We start from the raw sequence: 16,764 nt of genomic DNA, 5'->3' as shown, positions 1-16,764 counted from the left end.
TAGCAAAATGCTCCATTTGGAGAACTGATGCTTTTATTAGCCCCCAAAAGAAGGAGGAGATGGTATGAACGCGTGTTGTTGGAAGGAAAGATGCGCGGTATCAATGTGCCAGGCTAGGAGGGAAGTGCGATCGCTCTTACCATAAACGCATAACCTCTTTCTTAGGTATGAGCATTTGAATGCATCCGCAATCCGCACTTTTTGAATCACTAAACTTTCAATCCGCCAAACGCCAAACATTAACCCCCAACTCTCATTGTCTTCTTGATTTTTTAGTCACGCTCGGAGGCATGGGCCATGTTTGACAATTCCGCCTTGTCGTAATCATTTAGGATAGCCTCTCTCCCAACTGAAATTTTATCTCTCATTCTACTTCTCTTTGCAATCAAATTAACCCAACCTTTCCAAATTCTTACCGTCTTTAATTTAATTCCATTTCTTCCCTACAACCATCACATTATTATTTATCGCGTCTCTATCGCGTACAACTGCTGCTCCCTAGACAGACAATGGAACGCTCAGTTAAGGCTGAGTACGACAAAGATGTCGACCATGGCGACCTTCACATGACCGATACCAGGCCGTCATATAAATCGTGGAAGAAGAAGTATCGAAAGATGCGCATCAAGTTCGACCACCAGATGCAGGAGATAGAAACTCTGCATAAACTAGAACAAAAGGCCATGCGAACTGCTAAGCGTTTAGCTATCGAGAACGAGTAAGAACTATCTCTTTATTCGCGCTTTATCTTGAAAAAAATGGACATGCGACCACTAACTACGCCTTCAGTCGGCTACTAGACTTGCTATTTGATATCAACGAGTCGCCTCAGATCCCTTTCGAGCGACGCATAGATCTTAGCTTAGAAGAAGACGATGATGATAATGACTCAGACGCAACCCAAAAGCCTACCAGATCTCTAACGCGACTGGAGCAGGAAGTTCCACATAGATCGTTCGCCGCCACTGTTGAACAATATCCGGAAATCTTGGATGACTTGGAACCTCGAGATCCCCAGATACACCCTACTTCTTTTCTAACAGCCGACGACATTGACGAGTATCTCCACGAACTTGATACGCGATTGGGCCTAAAACCAAAGCCCACTCTTGCGCCCAGTGCCATTGGCAAAGAGATCCCAAATCCAGCCGCCAACTTCGCGCTGCGCAATCCGACGAGCGTCTACAACTGGTTGCGAAGACACGCACCTAAGACGTTCCTTCAGGACCTCGAGAAGGAGAAGGAGAAGGACAAAGGCAAAGATAAAGATGACGGTCATGATAAGGATGATGACGGTCGGAAGCGTAAGGGCGGCGGGACCGCACGAAATAAGAGGCAATCAGCTGTCAGTCGCAAAGAAAAAGAGAAGGAAGCTGCCGCCGAGCCTATGGACTGGGATGATGATGCGGGTTACGATGCGCCGGCGAAGGGGAAGAGAAAAAGAGACGACGACGGCGGGTACCGACCTAAAGGGGGGTCGAGCAGACCTACGAAGAAGCGTAAGAGTAAAGATTTTGGTTCCCTTCCAACTAAGGGTTCGCGAAAGTCAACCGCTTAAACTCTTATATCAACTATGTACTCCATATTACCATGGTCCTACGAGGGGGCTTCTCCGGTGTACTTTCATAAGTAGTCAACGGCTACGGGCGCAGGATTTAAGGGCATTAAAAGGCATGATGATTCAGGACAGTTTGGTATGGAATTGGTACTAGAAGGGTATATAATGTGGTAGTGGTTTCCTGAGTCTAGCCTCACAATCCCGTGTCTGGGCCTATTAATAAGTTGAAGTGTGTCTTTACAATTGACTTCTCATTTCGTGTATAGTGACTGAATTATAGTGACTGAATCAAGCTTCAAATGACATAAGGGCGTCTACGTAGGAGTTTTGGTTGTGTCGACTTGATTGGTTCCCGCTCATTTGGTTTAGTGGGATTTTCTCAATCGGTGCAAAATCAGGGCTTTGTTTTGTTTGGGCTCTGGGGCTTTCCCTCTTGGCTGCTTGGGAGCCAATAAATTCATGCAATTAAGTCGAACGGGTCAGCAGATGCATCGTAAGTTCATAATTTTTATAAGTTGTTTACCTAAGTGGTCGATATAAAAAATACAAATACAATAACGGAATTCATACTGAGACTACTTATAGTAAAAGGCGTAGTTATACCTACCTACATATACTAAGCCTTTGGGTCTCATTACAGCATACTACACACTTGATACCGCAAACAAAACACAGCAATAGACACCGAGATCCAGAGAAATCTCGGAATATAAAAGGTGCCCTCCTTTTCCCACATAGTTACCCACATTATAAGCAGCCAGCCCAGTCACGCACGCAGCAGCCCAGCCCAGCCCACCAAGATGCCGGAACGCAAGACATACGTAGTGGAGCACCTGGACGCGGAGCTGGGGCCGTGGTCGGAGCTGGAGTACGCGGCGATCGCGGAGGAGACGCAGCGGGCGCAGAGCACTTTTATGCTGTCGTCGCTGCCGCGCGGGTTCAAGGTCCCGTATAAGTTGACCGGGTTCCCGTCGTTCATCGCCGAGGGCCGGAGTATCGAGGATATTTACACGGACGAGGAGGAGAGGGAGAGGGTGTGTCTGCTCGATCCGCAGGCGGATAAGGATTTGAGTCCTGATGATAAGAGGGATTTCGATGTGTTTTTGTTTGGGGGCATTCTAGGTGATGATCCGCCGAGAGGTATGTGAACGAACGGGCTTTCTTTACTGTGGGTGGGTAGGTTGGCTTATTATGGGAGGAGGACGAGTGAAGGGGGGGGATGGGGGGATAGCGGAATGGCGATGAAAGTTGATTTACTAAGATGATGAGCAGATCGCACGTCCGAACTACGCAAGAAGGGATACCAGGGCCGCCGGCTAGGTCCCGTGCAGATGACGACGGATACGGCGGTGAGGGTGACGCGGATGGTGATCGAGGAGCAGTGTAAGTTGATTCACACATTTTTTTAACCTTGCGAATAAGTAGGAGTGTAGTGAACCCATAGAGCTAACGAGAATCACAAGTCACATTGAACAAGATACCCTACCTGGACTACCCCGAGCTCAAGTTCAACGAGCATGAGAGCACGGAGATGCCGTTCCGATACGTGAAAGGCAAAGACGGAAAGCCGATTATGCCTCAGGTGGGTAAATATTCCCGCAACTATTTCATTTTCCTTCTTTTTTTTCTTTTTCTTTCTTTTTTCCCCTCCCGCAGCCTTCACCGCTGCTTTAGTCTTTGGCTTCTATATACATAGCTGGAATATAGCTTATCTGATAACAACTTGGTAGGGGATGATAGATCTTATCAAGAAAGATGCCGACAAGAGTATCGACGATCTATTCTAGAATCCATTCCAGAATGAATTCTAGACTATAAACCGCAACAAGTACTGGGGATGGAATTGGGCAACGAGTACTTAGAATAGCTTAGGTTACCCAACCTGATCAACAAATTAACCTACTTGACTAGACGCCATGGCTGTTTGACGGGATTTGAGGACCATCGAGTAGTCTGTGGCTACTGTATGATGAGTTGAAAAATGCGATCGCGCATGTATTTACCCCGAAGAATGAATTCCCCGCGGGAAGCAGACAAGGATACTTAAGGATAGGCAAATTAAAGCACAAAGATTGATTCTCATTTCGGTGGCTCTTGACCAAACCACCAGGTACTACGGTAACGGTGAACATAGTTTAGCACGATACTAACTCTGATCGAGGTTCTTGGAAGAATCCTTAGATTTCATCCATGTCCATGTCCACGTCCACGTCCTCATTCTCATCTCCCTCTCCTCCCGATCCATAATACTCCATCCTATCCACCTCGTCATCATCCCCATTCCCATCCATCACCTCGTTGTCGTCGCCCTGCTCCCCTTCTTCCAATTCATCCCAATGGTGCGGGGTAGGCGTAGAAACCATAGTATCGGCAACACTAGGCGAAGGTGAAGTTGCGGCTGACCCCTCGCGAATCGATAACGTTCTAAGAATGCCAGCATCTTTCACCCTCATTCTCCTCGGGCCCCTAGTATGAGGAAGATTGAATTTGCCCCGGTGGCCTTGCTTGAGTTTCCTGCTTCGGTTGTGTTGGGCTCTCACTTCCATGCTCTTAGCAATTACAGTGACTTCATCCGTCTCGCCCAACTTTTTCTTGAGCGCGATGAACTTCTCGAGAAAGTTACCCTGGGCGACCCTTTCCGCCCCAGCCCACTTTTCGGCAGGAGGGACAGCAGGTTGGGAGATTTGCCGCTCCTTAGACGCAATCGCATCACGCTGCCGTTTAAGAGTGGCGTCCTTGGGCTTGAGCTGCTTCTCCTTGACGTTGATTCTCGCGCAGCTAGCGGCTAAGAGATCCACATCATGATCCAGCTGCCGGAGAGCCGGAAGAGGATTATCGTTGTCACGCTTTACCAAGAGGAGTTCGGTGCCGACGTTCTGGTTCCATTGGCCTGAATAGACGCGCCCTTTATACGAAATAATCGGGTTGGTAGTTTCGAGGTCCAAGATTTGAACCTCATGGTCATCTCCATCATCAGCACCTTGAGAATCTTTCGGGTTTGAATTTCGCGATAGATCTCTCTCGTCGTCGCTATTATCGATACCGTTGCTAGGGCTCATCCGCCTGTTCAAGTACAATTTCGCCCTTTCAGCTTTCTCGCCACCTCGATAGCCCGGCCTGTTAATAACACTGGCATCACGGCTAGTAAAGTCTGCTTGAGAGAGATCCAGAGTGACATAGAAGCTCTGATATAAGTTAGTCTTGAATCTAAATGCATGTAGTAAAATACTTTACCTCAGTCTCAGTTTTGGAATATTCATATTCCCATTCAGATTCATCCTCTTCAGCGGGTAGTTGACTGTGCCAGGTCGCGGGAGCTCCGTGGGGAACGCGAGGACCAGGCTCACTTATACCGTTCCTAGCCATCGGATATCTGTAAGATGGAATTAAGATGGCTTGACGATATGCAGAAACGCATTTGAGACGTTAGGTTACCATGTAATGCAGAATTAAAACTTGAAATTATAATTATAATTTAAAGACCTAAGTCACGTCTTGATATCTCGGATCCTTTAAGTGAAATGTCATGAAGTTTAGAAATGAGGTGCTTGCCATTTCTAGCGGTAGCTTAGGCGGTCAACACTGGCATTACACGCTAACTTTCCTAGCTTAGGTGGTAGGTAGGTACCTAGGTAATTCTTAGAGGGGTCGTTCAAGCGCAATCGCTCCCGTCCTAGCTGCCCCTCCTGCCCCTCATCCGCGCTGAAAATTCCCAATTCCCATAGTAGCTGCCTTTGACTCACCCGTCAAACTCCTTCTACATAGCTCTCGCGTTAGGTAGATTTAGGTAAACTTCGAGGTCGGCTAGGCTATCACTAATTTCGGGCTACTTCGCTATAAAATAATTACGTACGTACCTAAATCTAATCTCCCTTACCTAACCTCCCTATAGTTTAGAAGTTGCAAACTTTTTGTACGCTCAAGTCTCTACACTTACACTTACACGCCACTGCCGATCTCGCCCGCTATGCCTACAGTACACTTGCTCGACTATGTCGCGGGCAACGTACGGTCTCTCGTTAACGCCATCGAAAAGTGCGGATACAGCGTTGAATGGGTCCGTAGCCCGGATGAGGTCGCGCGCGCAGAGAAGTTGATTCTGCCCGGAGTTGGCCACTTCGGCCACTGCACAAGCCAGTTAGCATCTGCCGGATACTTACCTGCCGTTCGCGCACACATCGAAGCCGGCAAGCCGTTTATAGGAATCTGCGTCGGGCTTCAAGCGTTATTCGAAGGCTCAGTTGAGGACCCTGCCCACCCGGGTCTGGGTATAATAAAAGGCTCTCTGGACCGCTTTGATGACAGCCAAAAATCCGTTCCGCATATCGGCTGGAATAGCGCCAATGCTGGCGGCAAGAGTTTATACGATCTGAGCCCGCAAAGCAAGTACTACTACGTCCACTCATATAAGTACCCGTACGTGAAAGGCGACCTAGAGGGCCAAGGCTGGACCGTTGCGACGGGGGAGTACGGCGGAGAGGTGTTCGTGGGTGCCGTAGCAAAGAAGAACGTGCTGGCGACGCAGTTCCACCCGGAGAAGAGCGGCGTTGCAGGACTCAGACTGCTAAAAGCATTCCTGACAGGCGAAGGCGCAAAGACACTAGGCCAAGACGTAACCGGACCAGCACCAACGGGCGGCCTAACAAAGCGAGTCATCGCATGCCTTGACGTACGAACAAACGACCAAGGAGACCTCGTCGTAACGAAGGGCGACCAATACGATGTGCGCGAAAAGACCGACAGCCGCGACGTGCGCAACCTTGGCAAGCCAGTCGAGATGGCCAAGAAGTACTACGAGCAGGGCGCGGACGAAGTTACCTTCCTCAACATCACCAGCTTCCGGGACTGTCCGTTAGCCGACCTGCCTATGCTCGAGATTTTACGGCGCACATCGGAGACGGTCTTCGTCCCGCTGACTGTTGGCGGCGGCATCCGCGACACGGTCGATACGGACGGGACCAAGGTCAGCGCGCTCGAGATCGCGACTATGTACTTCAAGAGCGGCGCGGACAAGGTCTCTATTGGTTCCGATGCCGTGCTCGCTGCCGAGGAGTACCTCGCCGTTGGGCGCAAGCTCTTCGGCAACACGGCTATCGAGCAGATCTCCAAGGCGTACGGAAACCAAGCCGTTGTAGTCAGCGTCGACCCCAAGCGCGTCTACGTGCCCAAGGTCGACGCCACGCGCCACGCCACCATCCGCACTAACTTCCCGGGCCCCCGCGGCGAGGAGTACTGCTGGTACGCCTGCACGATCAAAGGCGGTCGCGAGACCCGTGATTTGGATGTCGTGGAGCTGGTTCGTGCCGTGGAGGCCATGGGTGCCGGCGAGATCCTGCTCAACTGCATCGATCGCGACGGTACCAACTCGGGCTTCGACCTCGAGTTAATTAACCAAGTCAAAGCCTCGATACGCATTCCCGTCATCGCGTCCAGCGGTGCTGGTAACCCATCTCACTTCCAAGAAGTCTTCGAGAAGACGCGGACGGACGCTGCGCTAGGAGCAGGCATGTTCCACAGGGGAGAGTACACCGTCAAGCAAGTCAAAGATTATCTAGCAGAAAAGGGGTTGGAAGTGAGACAGTTTGAAGGGGACTTATGATAGCTGGGCTCGAGAGAGGTAACGGGTCTGGCGCATTTATCGCATTACGGCATTTAGTAGATAGGCGTTACGGGTTTAGAATATGGAAGTGGAAAGTTAGAAGCTCGTTGTCTATTGATAGTAATTTGTTACTATACCATTGCCTTCGCATTGCTGATCCATTCTCAATCTCGGTCCTCCAAGCCGACGTGACGCCTTTGGTATGAGTGCAGCAGATGCAATAGAAACGACCCATACGCCAAAGCTAATGGGGGTGTAAATACGGCTTCCGAGAACTCCAAAAAAAAGAAAAAAAGAAAAAAAAAGAAAGCAACCTTAACCTTAAGGGTAGATATTTAGACGCCGAAGAACCCATAACCGCTTCGTAAAATCGAACTAAGTTGAACGAACGTTAAGAGTCCGGAATATCACATCTAGACTTCCATGCCCATGAATAGCCATTTGTCGCTAATGATATCGACGTCTTTGGCCCAATGGTCCAATGTGGTCATTTCGAAGCCAACCCACTGAAGACTCTTCATCAATGCCTTCGCATATTCATGCGGCATCGAGCGGTCCACGCAGATCACGACATGCGAGCATTCAATTGGACCATCGGCTAACTCGATCAAAGCAATGAGTCTGCGATGGTGTCAGCATAGCCCTAAATGATACGATATGATGGAAATAACATACGCTTGCTTGAGATCGCGGCCTACGAGCCCGCTATCGAAGAATGCAAACAAGGACTTCTCGTCGCCATCTTCTGTGATAAAGGCTCGGAAGCTAGCACCTCCAGCATAATCCCAAAATTCCATCCATCCGTTCACATAGACTCCGGTCTTGGTATCGATGTTGCAGAAGGACGACTGACTCATAGGATAGTCGTCAGGTGGTGTAAGCGCGTAATTATTAACACCAGCCAGGCAGGAGCCATTACCGGCCATATTCCACTCACCCTGGAACACAGCTTTCATGGTCTCACAGAAGAACCTCTCACATTCTTCCCTGATCTGAAGTGTTGCCCCCCCTCGGCGGCTCCGGCTAATCGGTGCGTTGCGGCTGCGCTTCTTATTCTTGGGCTGAAGAGCGAGCTCGTTAGACGTCGTGATGGCCGCGAGGGGGGGACTTGACGGAGGAGATGGTAGACCTGAGATAGGGACCTCAGGAATACCACTCGGCCCCTATTGGATTGGAGAATATTATTTAGCACATAAAGTCCGGATTGATGTAGGTAATTTTGGAGTTTAGTTAGGGGACAAAGACATACCTGCAGCCCCGGTAGTGCAGTAGTGAAGTCCCTTTAGGGACGCAGCGGGGTCGACGACGTAGCAACTGGCGAGGACATTGACCTCACGGGCCACGGCCTCGCCATTACTACTACTACAGTTATTTTTATTGTTTTTCATTGGCGCCATTGCTGATGGTAGAATCCAGGTTTATCGTAGGGGTTGAGTTGACTGGTCGAAATGATGAATCGGGGCTTTGGGAGACTTCGACAAGCGTAAGCCTAATTGATAGATGTGCGCTGTGGAAAGAATTTGCTGTCCGTGACAATCAGGTTTAGGTTGTGGTTTGGTTGTTAAGTCAATTCCGAGTCGTCTTGGATTTGACGGTCAAGGTGTTGTTGAATTGAAGTTTGTAAGGTTTGACTTTTGAAAATTGTAGGGCGGACGGACGAGGCGGCAATTTCTAAAGTCAAATATCTTCGGAAGAAGACAACAGCGGTCAATGCGGGCATTTGCATTTGGCAAAAGAGTGGACTGGCGGATTCTAGATTCTGGAAACGGCTAGAGCTTTTGCAGCTAGACCAATGATATCGTTGCGCTGTAGCCGTGCCACCCCGCATGTCTATCACGTGCTAATCTGCGATCAGTTGAACCAATAGGCTGGGAGCGTGGTGATTGGTAGCCGATTCTTGTGCAGCTTGGCAACTCCATTCCGCCAACTTCTCAGACAGCCGTGGGGCCGATCAGCCCACTATAGAGCAGCGATGTTTTTATCTTCGACATACCTAAAATCAAAACGTGCGATTGGTATGAACATATGTTTGATCTGATATCTAGGAGCATTGCGAACCAATCGCTTTTACTTATATTAAGCAAGGGAGCTAGGTAATTCGTCTGTTCGTGTAGTAAATCTCTGACCTAGGCGATAACCACCAAATATCATCTTGATACGCCGATAACCTATTGAATTATCTTAATTCTTAATATTGAATAGAACTAACACAACCGACCTTTTTTTAGCTAGTCTGCGCCCCTTTTCTCTTCTACTTTTACTACAGCTTTTTACCGTCTTACTATATACGAAGATAACTACTCCGCGCTTGGCGTTCGGTTGACTCGCATGGCGGCGACGTTTCACCGCGCACTCGGCTTTGGGCTTACATCGTCAGTGGCTATAAGGTAGTACATGTGGTGGCATAAGACGGATGCTAGACTTGGCGATGGCGAGGCAGTTATGTGTTCGCGAATCAGCACATGGAGAAGTAGGTCGATCTTTGTTTTTGCCAGAGCCTACCTTAGATACATATGCAGCACTTAATAATTGACTATGATCAAATACAGTCAGAATCGCCTGGCGTGTATTATGCTCTAAAGATCTGACTACTATGTAGCGAATCAGACCTTGGCGGACGCGGCATTCAAGATAGTGTATGTACTAAACTATGATTTTAAATCCTCTAAAATAGACTCAAAATAAGATGGAATACCTACAAGAACAGCCGTAGATGCAAGTCCACCTCCAAGATTGTATCATAGAAACTACCTGACTACCTACCTACATTACATTAAGTAATATTATAGTGTGACGCCATCTAGTGCACATATTTAACTTAGCAAGCTGCCCAAGCCTATTCCTATTATAGCCATAGCGGGAGCCATGTAAGGGTCACCTCTCAAATAATAGCCCGCTCTATCCGCTCTCTTAGCCTTGTCGGGTGGGCGATAATGGGCGATAAAGCTGATAAAGCTTAGGGGGGGCATCTCCGATAAGGGAGCGTGTGAGTGCACCTTTCACTCAGAATGATGCGATGATGTGATGCGCACGGGATCAACTCTAAATACCTACATCCTAGTAGTGCTGGGCAAGTGGTAAAGTACGACATGGCATGTACAGCATTCATGGATGAAGCCTGACATGGATATCACCCGCATATCCCGAGAGTGCAAGGTGCTCTTTTAAGATGTGGCATGTCTGCCCAACCATCCAGAGCATGAAACCATTCTTTGTTGTTCATTGCTCATTGCTCGTTGCACGTTGCTCTTCTGCTTCATGCATGCGGGGCTAAAGCTGTTGCTACACTCCAACGTCAATCATAACCTCGACTTTTCTATCTTCGAGGACCAAGCTGGTCTCCTTTGACACTTCAACTTAAACTAGATTATTCAAGTCAGGCACTTGAAATTTCACCCATATTCCATATTCCCAACGGAGCATGGTTCATGCCCGCTATATCTTTCGATATATCACAGGTTACAGTTACTTTATAACTCTGGCAACATGTATTCCATAATGTTTAACGAGGCGCTTCCGTCCCCGCCTCCTCTGCCTGCGCCGGTTAGAGAGGAGGTCGAAGGACTCAAGTTTCCCGTTTACCTACTCCCCAGTCTCTCTATGCCCTTTCGCCGAAGACGACAGAGCTCGCAGTCGAGTCACGGAAGTCCACCAGCCGATACTCCACCGTCTTTAAGTTCGTCTCCTACGGACTCGACACCATCAAGCCCTACGAGGCGGCTATCGATACCCTCATTTACTTTACCTACCAACTTATTTACCAACTCTAGATCTAAAGGGAATCAATCAGCCCTAGCGCCCTTGGAGAGATCTATTGCACGAACACAACCCAACACTATTAGGTGCTCTACATGTGCTTCCGATTTTGCTTTCGCCTCGCAAATTGTGAGTAAGGGGTTCACAGGCCGTTACGGCCGAGCATTCCTAGTTTCAGCGCAAGATCAGCCGCTACGTAGAGGCATAAAGGCCGGCGACCTTATTAACATCAAGATTGGCAAGTCGGAAACTCGCCTCTTGGTTACCGGATCGCATGTCGTCGCAGACATCTTTTGTACGGTCTGCCACGCTAAGGTGGGCTGGAAATACATAGACGCAAAGGAAGAGTCGCAGAAATACAAGATCGGGAAGTACATACTCGAGACCCAAAGAGTTGTTGTATACCGGAACTGGGAAGATACCAGGGTTGGCGATGTTCACGAGTTTGAAACCGAGCAGGAAAACGTGCCAACAGAGGGTGATGCAGAGCCCGTCATCTTTGACTCAGACGACGAGGATGAATGCGAAGATATATTCATGGGGACATGGGATGCTAATGTGGTTGCTAAGAGGCGAAGTCGGAAGGTCAATCGGCGTCCGAAGAATAACGACGATTGAATTACCTAACAGCCGCAAGGATCACACGGAGTTTCGTGACGGTAATACCCCAAAACGGATGTTTTTCAGGCGGGCATAGTGCTTCAACACTCTCTCTTAAGAGGAGTTGACGGACCCTTGGTAAATATGGAATGGGACGGATCTGGGCGTTTTTGGCTTTATCACATTGCATGCGGCATTTACATTAATATTGATACCCTCACTATAACAGGTTTAGGATGCGGTTCTTTTCGACCACGAGCTTCTGATTATGATGTATTAGTACTGAATAACTCAAATTGATGTATCGATCGAGTTTTTATTGAGCAGTCAGTCATTACATTGTTGTAAACAAGAGCTAGTTATTGGATAACTAGCCGTTATTGTTGATTTGGCGCAGGTGTTGGTGTTGGTGTCGGCGCAGACGTGGTAGGTTTTTGACCGGCTGACAGCTCCAGCGTGACCTAAAACCCGGGTTAATGTCTTACCCTGCATGGAGTTGGAAGTACTGAGGAATTCAAGACATACAGGACCATCGTTCACTAAAGCAACTTCCATCATGGCCTGAAACACTCCATTCTTGACCTTATCGGCTGCGTAGCCTTGTTGGACTTTTTCAAAAAAGTAATCGTAGAGCCTCTTAGCCTCCTCCCCTCCCATCGCTCCGTGAAAGTCGGGCTTATTACCCTTCTTAGTAGAGGCAAGCAGGGTGAATTGGGATACTGAGAAGTCCTTGTTAGGCGGTAATAATTCCTTTTCTTACTAGAAATACTTATAACTCACCACATAGGACCTCACCACCGATATCCGTCACGCTCTTTTTCCACTAATAAGTGTCAGTTAGACATGACAAAAGAGTACACGCGTATGAGACATAGGAGAAATAAAGAATGGGGCATAAATATGTCATCATACTCTTCCCCCCGCATTGTCGTCCCACAGCTTCAGCTTCAATACTTTAGCTGCTAGGGAATCTGCTTCTTTCTCTGTATCACCGGGGGCCACCGCGGCAAAGACTAAAACTCCTTTTCCGATAGACGATACGACCTCCTTTTCTACCGTCACGGAAGCAGACAGGACGCGCTGTAGGATAGCTGCAAGTAATATGAACAATTAATAATGAGTAAAGGTGGGTGTTTGGATTTAAAGTAGGTAGTTACCAACCTTTCATCTTAAACGATATGAATGTTGCCCAAAATAAATGACTTCAAATATACCTAATACTAATGATTAATGATTTATATTGGGGATTGAGAAGTGTAGGTATTTGCAAGGCACCTTAGAGGCAGCTAATAGTATCTTCAATCTTCAATCATACTGGCCCCGAAGGATAAGTTGGATAACACGGATAACCTCTAAGGATCACGCTGTCGTCTGGCTGCCAGTTGGCACATGAAGTTGTAATAGGTACGTTGTCGGACTTCATGATCCACTAGTTAAGAGAAAAAGAGAGCGGCCCGCTTTGAGCTTTGGAACGACAAGTACCAAAGTCAAAATTAAGTGAAAAGATCAAGAAAGCGTGAACAATAAAAGCATAAGTGCACAATAGAAATTATAGAACATTAAATAAACATAACTAATAAGTATCTTACAGCAGTTTTGGTTAAGTAAGGACATAACAGTTATTACACCCCTTAAACGTGAGGTGGGCAATACAATACATAGGTAGGTACCTAACTTTGGTTTTTACCTGTAACTTTGCCCTAGCAACGTTGGGGTATTGTACCTAAATTACAATATGGTACCTAACAGCAAAAGACGTAGGTATCTACACGTAATATATGTAGCAACGTAAGCTGGGCAGGTGTCATTATAGGTAGGTGCATCATGCGTAAGGCAGGCTACGGGCTGTGTGCGGTAGGCTGTAGTAGGCTGTAATGTAGGCTGTAGCTGCACCTAGGGCTGTGCTGCAATCGCAATCTTTCATCGTCGCATCCTAAACCCGCGTGAAAAGATTCAGCCTTTTCTAATAACTAAGATAACAGATAAACCCTAGTTGTTACAGTAACTAATCAGCAAACAACAATGTTTTAGACATTCAATAGTGAAACATAAAACATCTCATTACATTACATATTCCTCTTTTTCTTCCTCTCCCTCTCCCTCTTCTACCTTCCCACTGGAAATAGCGAACGAATGATATTTATTAGTTGCGAGATTGCAATATTCTGATATCCGTAGCAAGCGCCACACTACATACGCTGATACGCTAAACCAGTGCGATACCGTTAAATGATCTACGGGATCAAACCTAGAGATTACCTCGACTGGTCACTTAGACTTTTCACAGTCACAATTGTCTACCAACTACATCGCCGCGCCTTACGAATTCTGCCCTGTATACCGTCCTCGCGCCCGAAACCTACGTATTCGCCCTACATATTCGCTCGGGTTTATTCCTGACCACGCATCGACACAATGGCAGCAAGGAAATTACAACAAGAGATAGATAAATGCTTCAAGAAGGTTGCAGAAGGAGTGGCCGAATTCGATGCCATTTACGAGAAGATAGAGCAGTCGAGTAACACGGCACAGAAGGAGAAGCTGGAAGATAACCTCAAACGAGAAATAAAGAAGCTACAGAGATTACGAGACCAAATCAAGACATGGGCTGCCAGCAATGACATCAAGGACAAGGCTCCGTTACTGGAGCATCGGAAATTGATAGAGACGGTACGTCCTGGGGCAGGCGAATTTCGCAAGCTCTGAAGCTCTGCTGCAGTATTGCTAACGCTCTTTCTCCGTGCTGTAGCAAATGGAACGGTTCAAGGCTGTAGAAAAAGCTATGAAAACTAAGGCATACTCGAAAGAAGGCCTCTCGGCAGCTGCCAAGTTAGATCCGAAAGAGCAAGCCAAGGTAGAAGCGGGCGAGTTCCTAAGTAGTATGGTCGACGAGTTGGAACAGCAGATCGAGGCGCTCGAAGCTGAGGGAGAGGCGATACAAGCGACAATGAAGAAGGGCAAGAGCCACGCTGCCAAGGCAGATCGCATGGCAGCTATCGAGCACATAATCGAAAGGCATAAATGGCACCAAGGGAAGCTCGAGTTGATTCGTAGATCACTCGATAACGGGGGCGTCGATACGGAACAAGTGAATGACTTGGAAGAGAGTATTCGATATTACGTCACAGATGGTACAACAGATGATTATATCGAAGATGAAGGACTTTATGACGAGTTGAACCTTCAAGAAGAGGAGGACGTTTATGGTATGGTCCAGGACAATGACCGGGTCTCGTCGCAGGATACGCAATCTATACAGGAAGACGTTGCGGATGTAGAATCGCGATCTGGTAGTCTACCCGGAAAGTCACGAAGTGCTGTTGAGGCTGCAGCCGCCGTCGGCCGGCGCCCCTCCGCACAGATGAAATCTCCCCTCCCGACTCTAGCGACGTTACATAACCCCTTAGCAAATGTCACTAATGGTAGCACCGCCAATGTTGGTATGAAGCCTGCATCCTTACCAACGCGGCCAGCTGGAGAGGGTCTCAAATATGCCTCAGCCGCCGCCGCCGCTGCTGCAAGTGATAAGAACAACGTTGGTATCGCGCCACTTCCTCCACCACCTGGATCGCAACCGGTATCAGCTACACCGGGTATATCGCCTTTACCTCCTGCCGCGCCGTCGAGGACTAGCGCTGCAAATTCACCAAATGTAGCTTTCTTACAACCAGCTTCATCGGAACAAAAACCAGGGAGCTTGTCTATTCCGGCAAGTGTGCCTGAACCTAAGGTCTCCGAGCCAACAACTATCCCGGCCGCCGCTCCGAAGAAGCCAGAGAAGGCATCTTCGAAGGCCGCAGGCAAAGCACCCGTCACGACGGATCATGCTGAGTCGTCGAGAGGTATATTGTATCGCATGTATAATATTTACATCCTACTAACCCGGTCATATAGCGACTCAATCCAATGGCGTTGCTAATGGTATTAAGCCTATCGAGGAGAAGGAAGAAGAGTCTATATACCACCTCCCTGCTTCCTTACAAGATTTAGTAGAATCTTTCGAAGTGACGAAGAAGCGTTCACTGCCAGTGAATAGCCCGTCGCATCTGCGCATGATGGCGGCCTCTCAGGCGAACCTGAATGCGATCGATGCATTCGACTCGGAGCCAACGCGGATATATAGACCTGATACCCGATATCCTTCAGCATCGGGGTACCCGCAGGAACCGCTTCCGATATTCGAAGATCCCCGATTATACTCGCGGATAGAACCCGATACGCTCTTCTACGTATTCTATTACAAACAAGGCACTTATCAACAGTATCTGGCGGCGAAGGCGCTTAAGGATCAAAGTTGGAGGTTTCATAAGCAGTATCAAACTTGGTTTCAACGACATGAGGAGCCTAAGAGCATAACCGAGGAGTTCGAGCAAGGTACCTATCGGTTCTTTGACTATGAGTCTACGTGGTACGTTTTTTACGATTAGGTTTTTGTTGTCTTATTTTCAACATGAAAATATGGCCTTTGGTCTTACGAATCTATTATTAACTTGGACCAGGATGAACCGTAGAAAGGCTGATTTTAAGTTCGCCTACCGTTTCCTCGAAGATGACGTATGAATTAGGTATCTTAGTTCCCGCTGCCTATCCTACGCGTAGTGAATTAGGAGGTAGTCAACCGGGAGAGCCTTTACCTTGCAAGGCTTATTATATGGAATATACCCCCGGTGTTAGTTGAGACAGACCCGTGGCAAACAGTCTGCCTTTGTCGTAATATTTGTAAGGCAATACATATAAGAACAGCCTGGTTCTTTTCCAATGGTTTCACTTAGAATTATGCAATGCTGTGCGATGCTCCCGAGTGCGGAATGACCTATGTACCTAAGCTTTACTAATAATTTCCCAATGCATGATGCGTCTGGCACAGATTAACAAAGTAGGTCCCTTGGCCGTATATTCACTTTGCTAACTTTCACGATCGACGACCGGTAAGTGTTGTTTCCTCTCACCGCTCAAAACTTTGAGCTCAACCGTCTGCCAGTTATACGCCGAGTCGAGGAAGACCGGTGAAGCAAAATCAGTCCCTAGGTTACGCGCCGTCTTCGGCTGCGGTCTGCTCACGAATAAAATATGTGAGCGGCGTCCGAGTCGGCGTCCAACAGACAAGCTGACGCTTTACTGGGATAGTCATATGACTTTTATTAGGTCTCGTGGCATCCGTGATTGGGGTTAGCGACATGAAATTTGAGGCTGCAAAGCCCGGCCTATCGGATTGTCTTCCCATCGCGTAGTTACATAGGGTCAACTCGCC

General features: G+C 47.9%; 8 protein-coding genes across 8 annotated transcripts; 5 read left to right on the top strand and 3 right to left on the bottom strand.

Annotated features, from left to right (window-relative positions):
- The first annotated feature begins 25 nt into the window (after positions 1 to 25).
- Positions 26 to 1,801, top strand: F5Y00DRAFT_248194 (IEC3 subunit of the Ino80 complex, chromatin re-modelling-domain-containing protein). The gene is made up of 2 exons (XM_048009400.1): positions 26 to 718; positions 790 to 1,801. Exons 1-2 carry the CDS (start codon positions 510 to 512, stop codon positions 1,556 to 1,558), a joined length of 978 nt encoding a protein of 325 aa, XP_047860642.1. The 5' UTR covers positions 26 to 509; the 3' UTR covers positions 1,559 to 1,801.
- A 262-nt stretch (positions 1,802 to 2,063) lies between these two features.
- Positions 2,064 to 3,540, top strand: F5Y00DRAFT_189259 (DUF431-domain-containing protein). The gene is made up of 4 exons (XM_048005144.1): positions 2,064 to 2,698; positions 2,831 to 2,941; positions 3,022 to 3,140; positions 3,289 to 3,540. Exons 1-4 carry the CDS (start codon positions 2,359 to 2,361, stop codon positions 3,343 to 3,345), a joined length of 627 nt encoding a protein of 208 aa, XP_047860641.1. The 5' UTR covers positions 2,064 to 2,358; the 3' UTR covers positions 3,346 to 3,540.
- On the bottom strand, positions 3,495 to 5,114 carry F5Y00DRAFT_189271 (uncharacterized protein). The gene is made up of 2 exons (XM_048005145.1): positions 4,793 to 5,114; positions 3,495 to 4,743 (listed from the first exon to the last, which is right to left on the bottom strand). The coding sequence occupies exons 1-2, from the start codon at positions 4,922 to 4,924 to the stop codon at positions 3,736 to 3,738; spliced, it is 1,140 nt and encodes a 379-aa protein (XP_047860640.1). The 5' UTR covers positions 4,925 to 5,114; the 3' UTR covers positions 3,495 to 3,735.
- Positions 4,783 to 7,191, top strand: F5Y00DRAFT_189253 (imidazole glycerol phosphate synthase HisHF). Its single transcript, XM_048005143.1, has one exon. The coding sequence runs from the start codon at positions 5,526 to 5,528 to the stop codon at positions 7,155 to 7,157; it is 1,632 nt and encodes a 543-aa protein (XP_047860639.1). The 5' UTR covers positions 4,783 to 5,525; the 3' UTR covers positions 7,158 to 7,191.
- F5Y00DRAFT_273632 (ornithine decarboxylase antizyme-domain-containing protein) lies at positions 7,192 to 8,554 on the bottom strand (the record flags this gene model as incomplete). Its single annotated transcript, XM_048013216.1, has 3 exons — positions 7,192 to 7,778; positions 7,833 to 8,312; positions 8,397 to 8,554. The coding sequence occupies 3 exons, from the start codon at positions 8,552 to 8,554 to the stop codon at positions 7,571 to 7,573; spliced, it is 846 nt and encodes a 281-aa protein (XP_047860638.1). The 3' UTR covers positions 7,192 to 7,570.
- A 1,572-nt stretch (positions 8,555 to 10,126) lies between these two features.
- F5Y00DRAFT_248188 (yippee-domain-containing protein) lies at positions 10,127 to 11,781 on the top strand. Its single transcript, XM_048009399.1, has one exon. The coding sequence runs from the start codon at positions 10,644 to 10,646 to the stop codon at positions 11,529 to 11,531; it is 888 nt and encodes a 295-aa protein (XP_047860637.1). The 5' UTR covers positions 10,127 to 10,643; the 3' UTR covers positions 11,532 to 11,781.
- F5Y00DRAFT_248187 (D-Tyr tRNAtyr deacylase-like domain-containing protein) lies at positions 11,782 to 12,992 on the bottom strand. Its single transcript, XM_048009398.1, has 6 exons — positions 12,789 to 12,992; positions 12,675 to 12,727; positions 12,426 to 12,604; positions 12,294 to 12,336; positions 12,039 to 12,232; positions 11,782 to 11,974 (listed from the first exon to the last, which is right to left on the bottom strand). The coding sequence occupies exons 2-6, from the start codon at positions 12,679 to 12,681 to the stop codon at positions 11,891 to 11,893; spliced, it is 507 nt and encodes a 168-aa protein (XP_047860636.1). The 5' UTR covers positions 12,682 to 12,727; positions 12,789 to 12,992; the 3' UTR covers positions 11,782 to 11,890.
- Positions 12,993 to 13,445: 453 nt separating this feature from the next.
- F5Y00DRAFT_248184 (Not1 N-terminal domain, CCR4-Not complex component-domain-containing protein) lies at positions 13,446 to 16,281 on the top strand. Its single transcript, XM_048009397.1, has 4 exons — positions 13,446 to 14,183; positions 14,263 to 15,355; positions 15,408 to 15,921; positions 16,013 to 16,281. Exons 1-4 carry the CDS (start codon positions 13,929 to 13,931, stop codon positions 16,071 to 16,073), a joined length of 1,923 nt encoding a protein of 640 aa, XP_047860635.1. The 5' UTR covers positions 13,446 to 13,928; the 3' UTR covers positions 16,074 to 16,281.
- Positions 16,282 to 16,764: the final 483 nt, after the last annotated feature.

This window comes from Daldinia vernicosa, assembly GCF_022497035.1.
Source record: "Daldinia vernicosa strain CBS 139.73 unplaced genomic scaffold F5Y00scaffold_69, whole genome shotgun sequence".
Classification (NCBI taxonomy): Eukaryota; Fungi; Ascomycota; class Sordariomycetes; order Xylariales; family Hypoxylaceae; genus Daldinia; species Daldinia vernicosa.
The sequence above is the reverse complement of the archived record's forward strand: the minus strand, read 5'-3'. Positions and strand labels throughout refer to the sequence as shown.

Excerpts from the sequence above, each read along its gene's own strand:
- F5Y00DRAFT_248194 (XM_048009400.1), top strand. The coding sequence starts at position 510 with ATGGAACGCTCAGTTAAGGCTGAGTACGACAAAGATGTCGACCATGGC. Across the intron at positions 719-789 it reads CGTTTAGCTATCGAGAACGA|TCGGCTACTAGACTTGCTAT; the intron begins GTAAGAACTATC and ends CTACGCCTTCAG.
- F5Y00DRAFT_189259 (XM_048005144.1), top strand. The coding sequence starts at position 2,359 with ATGCCGGAACGCAAGACATACGTAGTGGAGCACCTGGACGCGGAGCTG. Across the intron at positions 2,942-3,021 it reads GATGGTGATCGAGGAGCAGT|TCACATTGAACAAGATACCC; the intron begins GTAAGTTGATTC and ends GAGAATCACAAG. Across the intron at positions 3,141-3,288 it reads GAAAGCCGATTATGCCTCAG|GGGATGATAGATCTTATCAA; the intron begins GTGGGTAAATAT and ends ACAACTTGGTAG.
- F5Y00DRAFT_189271 (XM_048005145.1), bottom strand. The coding sequence starts at position 4,924 with ATGGCTAGGAACGGTATAAGTGAGCCTGGTCCTCGCGTTCCCCACGGA. Across the intron at positions 4,744-4,792 it reads ATTCCAAAACTGAGACTGAG|AGCTTCTATGTCACTCTGGA; the intron begins GTAAAGTATTTT and ends AACTTATATCAG.
- F5Y00DRAFT_189253 (XM_048005143.1), top strand. The coding sequence starts at position 5,526 with ATGCCTACAGTACACTTGCTCGACTATGTCGCGGGCAACGTACGGTCT.
- F5Y00DRAFT_248188 (XM_048009399.1), top strand. The coding sequence starts at position 10,644 with ATGTATTCCATAATGTTTAACGAGGCGCTTCCGTCCCCGCCTCCTCTG.
- F5Y00DRAFT_248187 (XM_048009398.1), bottom strand. Across the intron at positions 12,337-12,425 it reads ACGACAATGCGGGGGGAAGA|TGGAAAAAGAGCGTGACGGA; the intron begins GTATGATGACAT and ends GACACTTATTAG. Across the intron at positions 11,975-12,038 it reads CTTTAGTGAACGATGGTCCT|GTCACGCTGGAGCTGTCAGC; the intron begins GTATGTCTTGAA and ends CCCGGGTTTTAG.
- F5Y00DRAFT_248184 (XM_048009397.1), top strand. The coding sequence starts at position 13,929 with ATGGCAGCAAGGAAATTACAACAAGAGATAGATAAATGCTTCAAGAAG. Across the intron at positions 15,356-15,407 it reads TCATGCTGAGTCGTCGAGAG|CGACTCAATCCAATGGCGTT; the intron begins GTATATTGTATC and ends CCGGTCATATAG. Across the intron at positions 15,922-16,012 it reads TTTGACTATGAGTCTACGTG|GATGAACCGTAGAAAGGCTG; the intron begins GTACGTTTTTTA and ends AACTTGGACCAG.